Genomic DNA, 19,572 nt, shown 5'->3' on the forward strand with positions numbered 1-19,572 from the left:
AAGACAGCAAGCACAGTTCAAGTGATAAATCAAGCACTCATACATTTTTTCAGAAAAGAGGAACGTAAATAGCCTTTTACTCCACTAAAATTAACAACGCTGCTTTCCATCACAAAGAGAGGTGTTTCAAAAAAACAGCAAAAGCCTCCATAATTTGTTTAAAAACAAGAGGAAAAAAAGAGGAGAAACAGAAGAAACAGGTACAAAATAGAGAGGAAAGGCAGAAATTAATTTTATTTAACAACACAAAAGAATTAAGAAGGAAAGTATACTGAAATAAAGAAAAGCAGTGAAGGAAAATAAGGAAAACCATCACTTTAATATACTATTGCCTTTTTCTGCAACATTTTTCTGATGATGTTTCATAGATCATCAATAAAATAACACTATAAAAAAACCGCTAGAATCCTATTTCCTTCTGGCATTTATGCTAGGTTGACAATAACTAGTCCATGACACAGGGCAACCAGTTCAGCTTGAAGACTTGATGCAAGAGTGAAAGGGGGAGAAATAATTAAAAAAAGGTCAATCATAATGTGTTAAGCTTGAAAGAAACACCAAGTGAAACAAATGAATAAAAACTGTTTAAGGATAACGGTATTTCCAAAGCAAATGGACTACTTCTCTTACCAAGAAGATAGGGCATTTGACAGCTAGTAAGACAGCAAGGCATTCAGCTTCCAAACACTAAAAGGTGAGAGTTTAATATTACACGCATGAGCCACAAGCATACGGCTGGCTTGTTTTTTATTAACACTAATAAATGATCTCATAATACTGATCAGAAGTGGGTTTTTCCCTCCACAAATCTCACAAAAGATTTTCAGGTGACAAGTACTATGATACATATGGTAGAAACAAACAGCTGTGGCCACAAAGATGTTTTGTTAACTGATGATTAATATATTCAGGAAGCAATCACACTATTCATTAGTAAAAGTTTACAAACATTAAAAAGTGCATAACATTTGAAACCAACAACACAAAAATATATATAATATATATATACTATATATAAAGTGACATCACCTCCTATTAATAAAAGAAAACAAATCTTCTGACCTTGTGATTGGTGCTTGTGTGATTGCCATGGTTTACTATCAGTCACTCTCTTCACTCACCTTAGTCACACAGAGGTGTGGCTGCCCCATTTTGCAGCATTCAGCCTCATGTATAGCCTTGTCTATTGGGGCAGGATGAGGGGGAAAAACAAATCCATCAGCAATAGCTACTGCAGAACAGGTTATTAATTTGTAGATATTTTAAGTGATGTCCTGGATGGACAAGCTATCCTGGTATTTTGACGAAGGCCCAGTCTGGACTGTCATTTTGGAATAGATGAAATGGGAAAAAATCTAGTCTTTGGGTGCTAGATGCCAAGTCTCTCACCTCCCTTTCCAACTCCAAGCCACAAGGCTACTGTAGCAGATTCTAGGACTTGGCTGTTCTGGTGCATCAGTAGCAGGCTACTGGCTGTGCCACAACAGCCAGTTCAAAATTCAACAGCCTGATCAACTGAGGCAAAGGCAAGGAATAGTAAAAATCAAACCCCTTGCTGGATCCATCCCAGGAGCCATTCATTGGACTGTACTGCATTCTAAAACTCATTTTAGAATACATACTTGGCAATAACCTATGCCAGTTACTTTCCCATGTGTAAACAAGGCCTATCTTTTACAATGTGTATCAGGAAAACCTCTAGCACCATGGAATTAGTTTGAATTTTAACCCATATAAGGTTATAAATGTATTCTTAAAACTACCATAACAATAAAATACTTGGAATAACATTTTAAAAAAATACCTCAGAGAAAGATTACGAAATTGGGACCAAAATTAGAAAAATGGGCAAGAGTAACATAAAAGATTCAATTTGAGTCTCTGATATGCAACTAACTACAGGCGAGTGGCAGAACTGTACCAAGGACACAACACACGCTCAAGTATTCACATTAACAAATCGTTTTGAAGGCTCATCTAGTAACAAATTAGAGTGTTGCTGAGTCATTTAGGTTGAGGCATAATCAATTTAGCGGTTGACGTTTAGATCTATCATGTGCACATCACCACCTTATGCAAAAAACCAGCCCTTTCAAAACGTGTGGTAGAAAAATTCACAGTAACAGAAATATTCTTCATAAGCAGTTGAGAAGGGGCAGTGTGGAGCATCTAAGTTGTACAATACAAAAACCATTGTAAATAACAGAGCTGTAAAACAGATGCAAAGTTTTAAAAACAGTGCTTTCTTTACAGTTCTTATAATGGGCAAACACTTTGGCCAGAGAATTTTTAACTCTGAGGATCACACAAGCCTTTGCTTAAGATACACAATTAGATCCTCTGATACTTCAAAGGCCATTTGCTACAAGATTTACCTGTTCTACTTCCTAAAAGTGTTCCCATTGAGTAGTCATTACGAAGGGATCCATCTGATGACACTATCCCAAAGAATCAATACACGTTCAACCATTGCTAATGACAGAGGTAGAGAAAATTCTGTCTTCTGTCACAGCTTGCACCCAGATTTTTAGCATTGTGTTGAGTGGGTTCCAGCAGTGAAGACACATGCACTTTCTTTTCTACCAGCTTGCTCATGGAAACAAATTCGTTCCAGCACACTCTTGTAGCCTGGAAACATCCAGCAGCTGCTCCACTCGGTCAAAGTCGGATGTCAGCTTTCTTGCTTTGCTGCCTCCCCTTGGGCCTCCCCGGTCTGCTCACTTGGATTTCGTTGTGCATCTCCTTCTCCTTCTATAACACAGGAAAAAAGGATGAGAAACCCATCCTAAAGTAAAGAGAACCCTGATTGTTCATCCATCAGTTTCAAAAACAAAGTAAAAAGAAACTGACACTAAAGTATGAAACTCTTTACTACAGAGTTTTACTTTTAGAAGGTGTCTCTTGAGATGCAAATTCCTAGCTGTAGTCACAAGTATCACTTAAAATAAATACTGAAGGTAGCTAAAAATTAATGAATTTAACAAAAACAGTAGAGTATTTTTAAAAATTTCTTCTCTATAATGCTATAACAGTATAAGTGGAAAAAACCTCATTGCACCAATCTGAACAGAGTTTGCTACAAACTTCAATAAAAGCAAGAGTTTGTTAAAGCTGCTTTGGTTCTGTGCATCCATTTTCAGCATCATAGCCACAGCGTTCAGTCCAGCTGTCTCACTGCAGACCACAGAACGACCTGAGGAACAGATCATGTCCTACAGTGAGCAGGCAACTCACAGTTGCCTAAAGATGACTAAGAAAAGCATTGTCAAATGCTTTTACTATCTATATGCAAAGTATTGCATTTTACATAACAAATAAAGACCTCACAGGTTCAGGCAACACAAAGGTAAGTGAAAGTAAGATGCAAATCCCTGAACACTGGACTGATCAGCTATACATGCACAACAAGGAATAATATTAAGACATACATTGTCTCCTGTATGTTGAAAGGATTCTGAGTAATTTGTACTGAAATGGCTTAATAAGTTAAAGGAAGAAAATTCCATGGCTAGATTGTAAGGAGATATAGATAGATGTAGCAGCTTATTTACATATAGCTTAATTTTAATCTATAGATATTTAGAATGAAGGCAGGGCTTTCCATGCAGATATTTATTGTTTCCTCATTTCAGATCACATGGTGCATCTGCAGATTTATTTCTGTTTATAGAAACAAGCATCATAAACACCTTCTCTTTTCTGTGTTAAAGAAAGGGCACGCTGGTAGTGGAAAAAACGTTCTTTGCCTTGCAAAAAAACATTGCAAACAGCTTAGATATGACAGCTGTGTTTTGTGCATGCACTGAGTATATAGGTAGGAAAATGCCTCAAAGGGTACTGTGAATTCTCACATTTAACCTGATGAAAAGTTGTGTGGAAACTTGATGACCTATTAAACAGTGAATTTTTTAATGTTAATTATGGGTTGAGCAGTAACTGTTGAATACACAATTGTTTTGCAAGGCACTTTCTCAGAAAACTCTTCTTCACTTTCACCTCTCAAATTAGAAAGGAGTCCTTCAGGATGGCTCTACACGTGACTATTATTGGACAGAAATCCCTTTTGCCCCAGTTGTCCAAACACTTTCTACAAACCTCCTACATTTGTTCTGATACCACAGATGAGTATAATTTCAGGGTTTTGTTTCTTTTTTTGCCTGCTCTGCCCTCCATTTATTCTGACTACTACTACTATGTGGGCAAGCCAAAATTTCCTGGTGGAAATTTTACTAACAAAAAGAATACAAAAAAATCCCAAAACTGAAGAGCAAAAAACACTCTTGTAAGGTATTTGTGTTTAAAAGAAAAATCACTCCTAGACAAAAAGCCTAAATATTTCACTACCTTAGTGTTAAACACGGAGCACAGAGATCCAGGGAAAGAGCACTAAGGTTCTAATACACCACTTCTTGGAAGATTCTTCGCAACTTGCTGAAAAAACTCACTAATCTAAATCCATTTAATCTATAATACACTATCTTGGTATCAGCTTCTTCTTTCTACTGGCAGGGCTCTCCTATTAAAGACTTTAAAATATATTTGCAGAGATAGATTTGCTTTTAAGTTCTGAGAATCCCAAAACTGCTAAGCACATTGGTATTCTTCCTTTAAAATCCGATGGCTAGAAACTCTCAAAAGCAAGATTGTAATTTTTACATGGCATTTTGAAACCAGCAGGCAGTATTAAAAAAAGAAACAAAATCAAATAATACAATACTCTAACCACAATACGGTTGTGTGAGTTGGTCAGCTGGCTACAGTTACCAGTTCTGCTAATGTGAAGCTTTTAACTCAATTTTCTTCCTGTGACATTTCTGACTCTACAGTGTCTTTCACTATTTCCCTTGCTTACACCCTAAACATTACTACCATGGACTAAAATAATTTACTTTCAACCACTAATTTCTACAGTCAGTTCTTCATTCCAGTTCCATATGTCTTCAACACCCTATTACCCCCACTATTTGTAGATGCTTGGACCAAGCATCTACAGGTTTTACAAGGAAATGTCCTTTTCACTTCTGTCTTTTATATCACCTAGAAAACCAGCAGTTTGTTTTAGAGACTAGATCTGCAGAGACTTGTCCTCATTCTTCTTTTACTTTTTCCTCACTACTTCATTTAGTTACAACCTGCAAGATGATCAAGTTTCTTGGATTGCACTGGTTACCTTGAGAGTGTTGAGCAGGAGAACTACCTGCTGATTTCCCTGCTAAAAACCTTTCTTTTGCTTCTGTCTTATGATTCCTCTTCCAGTTTTCTGTCTATCAGATGTACACAATGTTGCTTTTACTTAATTTAGATTAAATGTGTTGATACAGTCCTTGGAACCTGCATTTTGGGGGCTGGTATATACATCCATTCCATAGATGATAACAGGTTGTTAACTTGCCATGGACAAAGAAAACTGGGACAGTTGTTTTGAAAGGAGAGTATCATACAGTAATTATACTTATTACACATCATTATGCAGTAAACTCTTGATTATCTGTTGTTGGCTCATTGATGAGGGGATTAACCAACACTCACTTCAGGTATCAGCTACTGACTAACAGAAAAATACATTTTCTCTGAACAAGTCTAGTGCTGTTAAAAGCTGATGTGTTTTTTTACTGGAAGAAAATCTGCAGGCTTTTCAAATTGAATGTACTAAACATGCTTGGGTAGTTTAATTTACATATGTTTTATAACCACCTTTTTTTCCTTTAACATCTGCATTATCCTGCTCTGCCATTACTCCACGTGGTTGAAAGCAAACACACTTGCAGTTTTGCAAGAAAATGCATGCAGCTGTAATAGGAATAAAAGGAAAGAATTGAAACTTGATGTCTATATTTATATAATTAAGTTGTACTTAGCATAAATTATTTGACATGCACCTTGAAAGAAAAAATATATATGTTTTCTTCTTAATCCTGTCAGGTGTGATGCACATATGCATCATACAAGCATTAATATATTCTGAACTGGGATTTTATATGCAAAGTATTTTGTAGCGTCTCTTGATTTGGAATGACATGATGTGATAATACACTAATTCTCAAATGAATACTAGGTAAGACAATGCCCTTTCCAGTATTTTTGGTTTGGAGGCTTTTACTTGGCCCCTAGTTGTACTCATAATACAGAATTTAAATGTATTTTCATTTTATCTAATGGAAACTGCATAGCCTTCTGAAGAAGTATGCAGACATTTCTGTGTTTCTGCTATCTAAGATGACTTTATGAGCAGCTCTGTATACTTTTCCGCATGGATTAAGGCTTCAAAAGGGATCACCAAGAAGAACTAAAGAGACTCCTGAAAACACATTCTGGCTTATAACAACTCCGCTGTTTAACTTAAAAATAGGGATTGTTTTTATCTTCTAAATGGACAAGATCAAAGACAGTTTTGATAAGCGCAAATCCGACTGAAGAAAATTGAAGCACAAAGGAACGTTGTCATTATGCCTTTCAAATAGCACCTACTTTCCATTTTTCCAACACTTTACACCTGTCCCCACTAAAATAAAAAGACACGCCTACACACGTACTTATAAAGCTTTTTTTTTTTTTTTTTAATATAGAAATAAACTAAAGGCTCTGCCCAGCTAGAATTGCATGCATCTAGAATCTACAGGTCCCAAACTGGCAACAGCAAAAGGAATGACTTAGGATGTACATTAGTCCAGAATCCCAAAAAAGCAGCCCTCCTTCAAAACAGCACTACAGCCACCTCTACACCATGCTGCCCATATGTGACTGTCTTGTCAAGAGACTGCCTCTCAGAACTCGTCTTCATCTCTGAGAAAACTATGTGCACAAACATGGCAGCTGCTTATCAACAGTTCCTTCTTTGCTGCACTTATTTTCTTCTGCTATTATTAAAATAAGCAAAACCATGCCTTCTCTAGCATCTGAAAAGGACTTTCTAATATCTGTAAGATCCATTCATTAGCTGCTACTCATCTAACATAAAAATAAATATCCAGTCATATTACTATTTTTATTTCATGTAAGGTTCACTCTCCTGCCTTCCTCTTAACTGAATATGCACAAGCATTTAAAAATGTTGGTAATATTAAAGATTTAAGATTGTAATACTGCTTATCACCCTAAAAGAAGGACAAGTATCAGCAGAAAAGAGAAAGAGAATTTACTCAGAAACAAAGATTCACGTAAAACAAACAACATTGCATTTCTATTGCTCTGTCCTTTGGCAGATGAAAAAAAAAGTTAATTTCACAACAACCTTTTAGCAGACATAAGGCTGCTACAAGCTTCAAATCAGAGCACTTTAAAGGTATTACACAGACTTGGGTTTTGATAAAGACTTCCTTATATTCTACTGATTTGGACCCTGCCACTAGGCACTCACTGCAGAACAACTTTTCTTTTTTCAGTGATGTGTTGTACTTGTAAATAACCACCCTTCCCATTTATGAAATCTGTGATTCTTATTTCAGGCAACCATGTTGATTAGAAAAAATGTATTTCTGCTGCTGAGGGACAAGGGAATAATGTGAGCACATAAACCACGCTTTATGTACTAGTTCTCATTTTAGTTTCAAATAAATATAATAAAAGCTCAAAACACACTCACCTGTTTTGTTTATATCAAGCTCTGATAACTTTAAGGCTAGTTCACTAGAGTTCCCACCCGGAGAGGACACAAGGATATCATGTAATGCATTTCTTCTACCTGTTCTTCCTGAAGCAATAAAGTCTGCATATGTAGATTCCACATCAGTCATTGCTAACAAATATCCACATAGCAGTACCTGGATTGAAGGAAAAAAAGAAAAACAACAACAAAAAAATCACCACTTAGACCACCAGAAAAAAAGATGACTTTATGGATCAAGAATAGAACTAGAAGGTTCCCATTACAGGGTAGATTGAGGCATCTTCTTTTATTGGCTAGCCAGTCCCAAAATTTGGAGAAATTGGAGAAAAAAGACAGTAGAAAGCAAAAACACTGTGTGTATTTTATGCCATCTGTATTCAACAGTATTTTAACCAACTTCCTTCTCCATGCTTCATAAAGTGATAGTGAGTACTTTATAAAAGCAATGACCTCAGCAACATAATTTCTTTATAGAGTGTCTCAGCTTTTAATATTAGCTGAGATGTAGGAGGTAGGCAGGGGTGGAACAAAGTTCTTTTCTACAAAAAGCAGAATGTAACAAGTAAGAAAGTACAAATTGCTAATGCTTTTGCATGCAGAACCCTGTGCTCATACACAGACACAGTTATGTTTTGCATATTTTCTTTTCTGTCAGTATTAGTTTTGGCATTGCATACAGACCTCTTCAGGCTCAACTAATTTATTTAGGTGTGGTAGTTTCCCTAAAGCAAATGCATTACCATAATGCTCCTGAAATGAGTGGAGATGTGCTACCAGAGCAAGCAGAATAGCTAAACTAGAATGCAGAGGTCTGAAAGCAGTGCTCTGTGAGCTAGATATAAACTCAGAACTTCTTTTCATTAGAAAACAATTATTTCTTGTGTCATTAGGGAATAATGTGATGATGTGCATTAATGCAAGATCTGACAAAGATACAAGGAATACAAGATGATATTTCAATCTCTTTTCAATCTCTGTAAGAGAAAGACTTGCCTCTCTGCTGCATTATATGCTACAGACCTAAGCTATTACATTTTATTTTCTTAATTTATAAAATGTTAAAGAGTACGGGAAGGAGCACTTTCCCCCGCTGATTACATTGCTTTTACTGTAGTTTCATATGTACGTGTCTAAGGTTTTCTGCAAAATGCTAGGCAATCATGCTTTCCTCACATTTTGTTTCCATGCCACAGGGGAATCAGTCAAGCTTTCTCCTAGACGAGTACTCCAAAGAAAAGAAAGACTACAGAACTACTAAACCAAAGCAGCACCCCCCTCAATTGTATGCTTCCTTCACTTCTAAGCAGAATTTCTCTGGATGTGCACACTGCAGACAGAGGACATGGCCATACAGGCAGCAACTCACAGCTGCCAACAGCGAGAAACTTTAGCTGTTATTACTAAAGTAACCAAAACTTCACATTTGCATAGAATGCACAAATCTTTTTAATCAGTTCCTACCGCAGATGCCGGACACTGAAGCAGCTCTTGAAGTCATCACAAACATTAACAGCAGCAAAAAGTTCAGCTTTCTCTCTTCAAATAAACAACAAATGCCCTCATTTTTTATTTTAAAAATAGATACAAAAAAGACAACAGCCAATCCTCCACCCTCACCTCTGAATAACTTTATTTATGAGGAGTGAATCCTGTTCACTCCTCATCTTCATTCCATTCCTCACCTCCCCAAAATTCAGTCAGCTGTATGAGGGTGTACATATGATGTGTGTGAGAAGCCAAGAAAACGGTTCTACACCATATTTTATTTAGTCTAAATAAAACTATATCAAGTATCATCGCAAGACTGACTGACTTGAAAAGAAGTTCACTGCTATCAAGCTTTGGTGTCCCATGCCAAACACTGAATGGCTGACAGGCTAATTTTACTCTTATGATCAACCACTATGATATAGGAAACTGCTTAAAAAAAAACAAACCAAGAAAGAAACAAAAACTCCAACAAACCAACAGCCAAAACAAATCAACCCACAAAATCTAACAACGCCACCTAGGGTGGGAAAAGAGGTGAGCACGACTGAAAGCCCGCCAGGCGCACATAAAATAGCGCAGTGCCTCTGTTTATTAACAAAAGCTTTTATGAGAATGAAACCGCGTGCATTTCTTCCTCTGAACTGCCCTGTTATTCAAACACTGCAAGAATATTGAAGCAAGTGAGAAGACTAACATTTGTTCTTCGCCCAAGGTGCAAACACTGCAATGGCAAATATATCAACCATGCAGTAATGCAGCATGTAACTTGCAAAGGTGAAGGGAAACAATGAGGACAGCTTTTAAAAGAAAACAGCACAAGTTTTCAGACTTATCTGACCCATTCACTGAACAGCATTCACCAAAATCAGAGACTTAAAGATTTTAAGCAGAATTCACTTATATTTGTACATGCTTTTTATTGCAACTGACTTGTAGTAAAGGAAGTGCAAACCATGAAAGCAATCAGTATACAGGCTTGGATTTCATATTAGTGTAGGATCAGTCCAAAGTCACCACAGCTATCACACCCATGAAGACATTGATTTATTTTTAGCATAGGAAAAAACCCGCTACATAGTTGTTTTCTTTTCTTCTTTGAAAAGTGCTTATGAGTGCATCAGGCCCAGAATAACCAGAGAAGACTATGACTGAGGTGGAACAAGTTGCAGGGCTGAAGGACTTGCAAAATAATCCAGGTTGTACTCCATGAGAAACTCCCTTGATGTACAAACTGCACTCCACAGAATATGCTTCTCTAAGATTATACTGCTCTCGAAACATTCCATAAAAAATGGAGAACACCGGGGGAAATCTCAAGCTTTTTTAGTTTTAGCTATGAAACAAGCTATAAAGCCATGGAAAAATGTGCTTTTAGAGAACTTGTTTTTAAGTGTTCACTTTCTGTACGCTCAGTATGGGATTACTAACAACATTCTGATCAAAAAAGAATGTTATCAAACATACATTTATGACACTTCCAAATTTTCCTGTCTGTGTCTCCTCCTAAATATCAAATACCATTCTGTTTTGTATTGGCATTATCTTGAGACATTACTGCATAAACATGGAACTCCACTGACATCACTCAAGAGCTCCCCTTCCAATGAATGGCTCAGTGCCCAGCAGTTTGTACTTATTCACTGAACTAGTCATTAAGGAATTAATGTTCACTTCAAAAAAAATCTTTTTCTTTTTCTTTTTTTTCTTCCTTTAATCTCTCTGGAAAGAGTGGAATTTGTGAATTATTCTGTGAAATATAATTTGAATTTCCTAAATAATTGCATTAACAGGTACTCCTGCATTAAAGATTATGGTCACCGTCCTGGTAGTTCTACGAATTCAATTTTTTCAGAAATTCCAAAACCAATACTCTGCTATGTGGAATTAAACTGAAATAAGAGAGGTGCAAACCTCACTGCTTCTGCCGACTGAACCAGCAAACTGTAGAAAGAAGCTCTAAGGGAATAAGGATTAATGAAACCTGCTGTTGCAAGATTGGATTCCTTGGTAACTGATAAGATACTATCCCATCAGAAATCCCCCTCAGCAGTGCTTTACCTTTCCTCCCATGTAGAGTCACTATGCCTGATAATGGGTTAGAGTTTGCTTCACTGCCCAGGGGATTTTCATACAGCATCTTTTATTTCCTCAGATTCTTCGTTTCATAAATGTCTAGAAATGTGGGTGTCTTAGAGTTTAGTCTCTTTCCCTTCCCAACTCCTTCCTCACAAAAAGTTGTGCTGGAAATTTTTTGCAAGTATTTAGGAAATTACAGAGGATGAGGATGGCAGAGTTGTTACCTTGGATTTTAGCCAGTCTATCAAGATAGGCCTGTATTGTTAATGAATATTCTGTATTGAACTTAAGGGGTAGGAGTTAAGTATCCAAGGAATGCAGGAGGAGAACAGAAGATGCCAAGGAGAGGTTCAACAAGGCCAAGTGCTGCGTACTGAATTTGCATCAGAACAACCCCACGCAATGCTACAGGCTGGAGGAAAAGTGGCTGGAAAGCTGCTCAGTGGAAAAGGACCAGGGGATGCTGGTCAGTATCTGCTGAACATGATCCAGAGAGTGCCCAGGTGACCAAGAAGGCCAATGGCATCCTGGTCTGTACCAGCAAAGGTGTGGCCAGCAGGATCAGGGCAGTGATCATCCCCCTGTACTCAGCACTGGTGAGGCTGCACCCACATCCTGTGTCCAGTTTTGGGCCCCTCATGGCAAGGACACTGAGGTGCTGGAGCGTGTCTGGAGAAGGACAACAGAGCTGGGGCAGAGTCTGGAGCACAAGTCCATGCAGGGTGGCTGAGGGAGCCAGGGGTGTTTAGCCTGGAGGAAAGGAGGCTCAGGGGGAACTTCATCACTCTAAATTGCCTGAGAGTTTAGCCAGGCAGGGGTTGGTCTCTTCTCCCAAGTGATGGGATGAGAGGAAATGGTCTCAACTTACACCACGGGCAGTTTAGACTGGATACTAGGAATACTTCTTTCTCTGAAAGGGTGTCAGGCATTGGAACAGGCTGTCCAGGGAAGTGGTCAATCACCATCTCTGAAAAAGTTCAAAAGACGCGTAGTTGTGTCACTTAGGGCCATGTTTTAGTGGTGAACATGGTGATGTTTAATGGTTGGACTTGAAGATCTTAGAGGTCTTTTCCAGCATTAATGATTCCATGGGGAGACATTTTAATTTAACAGGTACAGAAAGCATCAGTATTTGTGTTTTCAGAAATTTACCAGAACACTGCTTTAACTCCACAGTCCAATTTACGTTAAATTTTCAATTTCCATGCTACATATAGCAAATGTCATCCCACAAGTTTCTGAAGATAACTGTCAATTCTCTGTAATTGAAAAAACAACCCTAAAAAGTTACTGATGAGTTCACAAATGTAGTCCAAATTTGACTGTGTTCCATAATCATCCAGGGAAACTCAGTATTATACAGCACCACTGTTCTCAAGGGTTTGGGAGGAAAAGCACAGAAATTATGTGGTACACCAGCATGAATTAAAAATCACTGTGTCCACTGCTTATGAGCTAGAGGTACCTAGGGTTGTTGAACTTAAGTCTGTTTAAGGGACTGGATGCCTAAAAGAAGGCCAAGTATTGGGCTTTGGTACTTCAAGAATTTGAAGTACCTGTACTAATTGGTATTCGTTATTATTTCAAAAGGAAGACAGAACAAGAGGGGGCACTTGACATACATACAGGTTGTCCATGAATCTGGCACATGCTGCTGGCAAGCAGCAGAGAGCTGCCATTTTCTTGGCAAACCAGTGTAAGGCTAAGAAGTACAATCCTTCAATGTATACTCCCGCTCTTTCTCCATCTTAAAGCTTAATGGCAGCATCAAATAAGAGATTTTCAAATAAAACTCTCCCAGGCTTTGGCTGCTAAATGTTGCATCACGATCAGCACATTATTTAAATGTAATTATCTATATTCAGCTTTCACAAGGGAAAAAAAAAAAAAGGAAAAAAAAAAAAAGAGAATTTGTCATTTAATAGCATGTCTGATTTAGAGAAGGTGTATAATTATGCTTTTAAAATAAATTTTGGTTCCAAATCTAGCCTTACTTAGAGACAGGGCTACAGGGCTCTTTCCAGCGAGGATATAGATCTATTCCACAGCAACCTGTACCTAGATTTCTACCTTACGCATGGCCTTCTAAGCCGAAAGCAAAACCAGAGGAACAATTTAACAAAAGCATGTTTCTTCCACAGAGATTGTATCTATTGTGTTATGCAACAATGTGCTTTTGCACAGACACAGATGAACAGGAAAATAGCATTAACTCTTGAAAGAAAATTAAAGAAAATATTAATAACAATGCAAGATACCAAGCCAGGCAGTATTTTAATCTGCACTTTGAAAATCCCTCATGTATTTTTTTTTCTATCTGATGTTTCTGAAGTGATCAGCTCCTTAAAATAATAATGAAGAACAGGTCACTTACATTTGACAATTAGCATCCCTTTAGGGTGCACATTCTATACAAAGCAATCCTCGTACTAAGATCTCAATAGAAATTAGCAGGCAATTCAGCTGGTTAAACAATAAAACAGAACAAAGAGAATCACCACTGGAGATTTTTTTTTCAGTAAGCTTGTTTAAACCTGCATAAACCAGCACTATGAAGTTATATCCTTCAGCTCACAACCTATACAAGGAGATCATTCACCAAGACAGTTAAAAGGTTTTCCTTCTATGTTATCTAAGTTGCAGTTTCCCTAAAGAGATCTACAGAAATAAAAGCCAAATAGTTACAATTCTTACCATGTCCTTGCTCAGGCAAATTTCATTATGCTCATGACTGAAAGAATTTGTTCTTTCCTCCACCACGTAATCTGAGTTCACAAATTTAGTTTTAGCTTCCACTGTTCTATAAAACTGGGCAGTGAAGTAGCAGCGGCAATAAAGAAAAAATCAAATATAACCAATGAAGCAATGCTACACAGACGTTGGTTCTTTAGAAAGATACAGTGCAGATATCACTGTTGGTCTGGAGATTAATTAAAAAATAACAATAAACGCTTTGATATGTTGTAAATAACGCCCTACGGAAAAAACTAATCACAACATTTAAATATCTACATAGGAACACTATGTTAGAGTGACCCAGTATCTGCCATCACTGTTCACTGCCTAACCTAAAGAACTCTAATGGCAGACAACATGTTTGTGAGAAAAGGCATCCACTGCTGTGTGACTTTTTATTTGGAGCTTGTGAATGAACTTCTTGTCTTGTGAAGGGAAAGGAGCAAGTTAAAGCACTACTTTTCAGGACACTCTGATACTCTCTATGAACAACTAAATCCATTGCAAGCACCTTATAATCAAAAAGATAGATAAAGGCCTGAAGCCAGATGAGAGCATTTTAGCTCATCATGTGACACCTGGCAGCCCTGCTGAGCATTCACACTTCTATCTGAGCTGAAAGGAGGTCAATATTTTAAGGTTCTGGGAGGATGAGGCCAGGTACGCAGCATCTTAGAATGCTGTGGTGCTCTGAACCAAGGAACACAGGTAGAACACCACACTGGACAAATACAGTGTTTGTTCAAAAGGACCGGTTTCAGCCTTTGGAGAAAGCCTGTTTATTGGGGTCTTTATATGGGAATCCAGAAGCACTTCTTACAGAACAGCAAGATGAAATAAGCCCATGAAGACTATGACACAAAAACCAGCCCTCAACAACAAAACCAGGCTCCTTCTCAGCTGCTGGGTTACTGGGAAAGACCAGTCTATTGAGATTTCCTAACTGACTGGCAGCTTGGAGACGCTCCGTGCAGAAAAGACAACACTTGCTGCAGAAATGTGAAGTTGATGTCTGCTTAGGATCAGGATGTTTAGTAGAGGGGATGGGGGTTAGGGGGGAGGGAAATCTGCGTGCGCTTTGCTCATGAAGCTCTGCATCTTCCTAACCTTGCCTTTAATTAAGGATTCGTGCTGTAATCGAGTTTACTCTCTCAGACACTTCTGTCAGTAGTGCCAGCATTCACAGCCAGTGATTTAAAGCTATTGATCAACACAGGTCTCATTAGGTGAGACTCTGCTCCTCAGAGAAATTGATACAAGCACGGTAGTGACTATTTTTTTAACAGCCGCATCTCCTTTAGTCACTGTTACATGCAACAGTCTTAATATGGCTTCATGAGGGGAAAAAATCCCAAATAATTGAACAGTCATGATGAGTAACCTGCAAATATTTTGGGCCAAACTGCTGTGGGCCACTCTCTTCCTTACAGACAACTCTTCACTGTAAAAAAAAATACAGGTTTAGCAAACTTTTAACTGAAGTTCTAATAAAATTAAGACCTTCAGTTAAAAGTCTGGTAAACCTGTGAATTACCCACAGATAGGTATGAGCATTCCCATCAGTGGTACATAGGTAGTAATGTGGAAGCCACTCAGATAAGGGGTTTTCTATGAAACAGATTTCCAACTTTTAGCAGAAGTTTAATGCTGTGGAAGGGGCTAAGAATGAGATCTATTAGACCATGAGTACTGCATTTGATCAGCCTTGAGAAAAGAAGGTTTTAGGAGACACCTTATCACCATCTTTCAGTATCTAAAGGGTGGCTAGAAAGAAAATGGCCACTCCATTTTTAGGAGTCACATGGAAAAGGTGAGGGGTGGTGAGTACATGTTGTTACTAGAGAGATTACAGTTGGACACAAGAGGAACGTCATTCACAATCAGAAGACTCATCCAATGGAATAATCTCTACAGGAAAGTGGTGGATTCCCCAGTATTGGACACCTGTAAGATTCAGCTGAACAGGGTGCTGGGCCATCTTGTCTAGAGATGCTTTTGTCAAGAGAAGTTGGACTAGATGATGCTCGAAGTCCCTTCTAACCCGGTATCATATGATTCCATGAATCCTACTCTAGATGACCTAAAAGGATTCTGGTCCATTGAATTTTCTAATTCAGAATCCATAAAACTCTTATCCATGTAAGATCTATTTCCTGCACTATCTTTTATTATTATTATTTATTTATTAATTTTGCTAGATATAACTTTACTAGTACTCAGGCTTTTGAGGTAAAGCAAAAGCCCCAAACCACCCTCTGCAAAAAAACAAAAAAAACCAACCAACCAAACACAAAAAACAAACAAAACGGGAAAACCTTCATTCTAATTTTAAACAAACAAACAAAACCAAAAACAACAACAAAAAAACCCACAAAACCCAAGAAAGTCCGACAAACAAACAAGAAGGGGCACAAAGACTTTGCAGTACATTGGTGGTGCACTTTTCCATTTAAATGGGAACCAGCTGTGCTTTCAAAAAAAAAATAGCTCCATGGTGCAAGGCAGCCTCCATCTCTTTAAAAGGGCTCAAATACTCAGCTGAAGTATAGATTTGAAGGTCTAAACATTCCTAAGCAGTTCAACCACAGTTGTTGCAATTCCTAACCACAGACCATGAAACTAATGTGAAGATTCATGCTCTTTGTTACAGACCAAGAAAGGTAGCTCATCTCTTCTATATTAACTTATGCCAAATCAGATAAAACACTTTGTTACGCAACATACAGCTTTGTTATGCAAAGGGTAAGAGCTTGCTCTTCATTGTTTAAAAATATCAGTAAAGGTAATAGCTAGTAAGAAAATATCAACTAGCACTGCCAGGACTTATCTATGCAGGTACTGGGCTAGGGGAATATGATGACATTTATAAATATGGATAACACAATATGGATGTGAAGAATCAGATTTCAGGTGGCGAGGTACCATCCAAGAAAGGGTCTGCCTACAGAACAAGATCGGAAAGAAAAAAAAAAGCATATGGAGATGGGGATGAAGCAGCAATTGCCTTAGACAATTCAAGAGTTCAGTTACAGAAAACAGTTTACAACCAAAAAGGAAGGCTGTAGTGGACTCTTCCAGCTGATCAACCAAAAAGCTCCCAGTGGGATAACTTGACTCAAGGACTTCACACAGGGCCGCTAATTTGAATGCAGGGCTTGGCTCCCCCGCTGTAATGGGTTGCTCCCATTCCCAAGTTAGCTAAAGTTTGCATATTGTGATGCTCTGCATTCTGTCAATTTGACTGATATGTTTACAGCACCTATAACAGCCGCTTGCAGGTAACAAAAGCCTTGGAAAGGAAAAGCATGCAGTTCGAACAGAAAAAAGAAAATGTCTAGATAACAGTATCATGACAGCACTTATAACTTCACATTTATAACAGGAGGATGCACCAGCATTTTCATAAGGCTTCTTCCACACCTATTTGCTAGGATTCTTCAATGTTTCAGTACAATGTGTAGGCTGGCTATCAAATATTCAAGCTATCTAAATGCTCTGCCAGTTAAGTTGTTCTTAATTAAGTTGTCCTCTTCCTTATTATTAAAATAAACAGCTGTCCCCCCTCCAAGGCACTTTCCTCAAATCTTTAAGGCAATATAAGCTACTAAATAGAAGCAGCATTTGTTGTATTACGTATCTTTTCAGCATTTTCTGGTGAAGTAGCTCAACTGTTTGCATGTGATTACCTTTTAAAATCATGCAGTCATGACTCATCAAGAAAGTATGTGTTCCAGCATCCAGAACAGAAGAGCTTGAGCTTATTACTGTTTCTTCTCGGGCAGCGGCAAACACTGTACTGAAAGGAAAGGATTCGCCTTTTTTGGATAGCAAGATCAACCATAACCATGTATTTCTAAATATTAAATATTGGTTCCTATTTGCTTTTAATAAAATCAATGACCTCTCACAAAAAATAAAACTGCTAGAGGATATTATGCTTCTGTTAAGATCTCACATTTCTCGTGCAAGCTTGGAGTTTCCAAAAATACACCCAATGACATCACATTTTTCAGTATTTGCAAAGATAAATACCACTGGGCTAGCCTGAAGACCTGTGAACATGAGACATCTAAAGTATATTTTCAATGCCAGGCACAGAAAAAAAAGAAAAAAAAAAAAAAAGGATGGAAAAGGCAATTTATAAAATACTGATTAATGTATTGTGGCACAAAGACATTCACATTCCTGGTTTATCTGGTTGGCTTTTTGATTTGTTAATAACAAATTGCCTCTCCCGTCCTTTTTTTGTCCTGTGGCAGGCATTTGAAACCTATTTTACATTTGAATTAGTTTTCTCAGCCATCAGACATTCTGCCTTTTAATTACTATCTAGAAGCCGAAAAAAAAAAAAAAAAAAAAAAAAAAAAAAAAAAAAAAAAAGCTAACAATTCGGCTAAAAGCATTTCAGTTTTTTTAACTTAAAAGCAGCCCAATTTAATATACCTTAGGAAACAGATTCACATTTTATATTGTGTATCATTTCACTTTGGTTTCTCCTCTTCTCAGCCTTACATTTTTCAAGGTTTCCATCATTTTTGCATTCTGTTCCCATGTGTACACTGACTACTTTAGAGACTAAGGACTGCCTGGCTCTGTTGCTACGCAACAGCATAGCCTACTTAGGGCTTCCTGAAATAATTGTCTCAAATGTGCTTTTTTTAGACTTGTTTCCAGCAGGAATACTTTACAGATTCTTTATAATGGACCACTGATATTAGCACAGGGTTAGATAGTGGTCAACTGGGAAGTAGTGGTAGCCACTTATGATTAAAAAAAAAATTATACTGCTTGCAAAATTCCAGACATACCTGCAGCATTTTCACAGGGAGGTAAATATCACAAGTATCCCTATAGTTTTACCAGATGTTATCGCTGTGTATGAGAGCCATACATTTATCAGAGGAAAAAAATATTCTTAATTGTTCTTTGTTTCACTCTATTTCATTCAAGGGAAAAGTTCTCTATTTAGAGTATGTCACACACCAATCAGGCAAAATGAACCCTCTTTATATAAAGTATATTATACATTTAATCATCTCAACAGAATTAACACATATACAAATATTCTTTATTGCAATTCACTATCAAATAAATTGATGTTAGAATTCTTTAGGACAAGGTTTCAAATTTTTAAAATCACACTTTGGATGCCACAAACTGGATCTATATTTGCTTTTTTAGGTATCTTCAAGCAGCCCCTGAGAAACTGTCCCATGAAACCTTCAGTCTTTTCAGCCTCCAACAGTATTTTTCTTGTTATAACCTCTAGTGCTCCGGCTTCAAGAGAGGAAAAATATGTTTTGTTTTCTTATAGCTGGCATAATTGGGAATCTTAAGTTATTTAATCTTTGTAAAAATACATAGAGCAATACAAATAAAAGTCTTAAAAAAGCATTCATTAATTCCAGAGGGCCAAACATCTTGGAATACACCAGGCTGAGGGATCAAAGGAAGGAGGTCTAACAGTAGAGAATATTTTAATAAAAGGAAATATTTTACCTCTTTTTCTCTTTTCTCTCTTGTTCACCTTAGCATGTTCAGCAGCAGTTGCATCTACAGAGAGCAGCGTGCCAGTCCAGAATTGTGGTAAAGAGAAAGATGTTTGGTCAGAGCCAGAGAAAATAGGAGCAAGGTTTAAATTAAGGTCCCTGCAGAGGCAAGTC

General features: G+C 37.6%; 1 protein-coding gene across 3 annotated transcripts in view; it reads right to left on the minus strand.

Moving 5' to 3' along the window:
* Positions 1–210: 210 nt before the first annotated feature.
* The window catches only part of PKIA (cAMP-dependent protein kinase inhibitor alpha), a 44,326-nt gene continuing 24,964 nt past the window's right edge, over positions 211–19,572 (minus strand). For 2 of the 3 annotated variants that reach the window (XM_040069268.2, XM_040069238.2), the window contains exons 2-3: positions 7,583–7,760; positions 211–2,751 (exon numbers count right to left, since the gene is read on the minus strand). In XM_040069268.2, coding sequence (XP_039925202.1) covers positions 2,672–2,751; positions 7,583–7,733 — 231 coding nt within the window. In that variant the 5' untranslated portion in view covers positions 7,734–7,760 and the 3' untranslated portion in view covers positions 211–2,671. Of the gene's footprint in view, positions 2,752–7,582; positions 7,761–17,595; positions 17,706–19,572 lie in introns of all 3 variants that reach the window. The other variant, XM_040069249.2, reaches the window with a different exon arrangement.

The sequence above is a fragment of the Hirundo rustica genome, chromosome 1, assembly GCF_015227805.2.
Source record: "Hirundo rustica isolate bHirRus1 chromosome 1, bHirRus1.pri.v3, whole genome shotgun sequence".
Taxonomy (NCBI): Eukaryota; Metazoa; Chordata; class Aves; order Passeriformes; family Hirundinidae; genus Hirundo; species Hirundo rustica.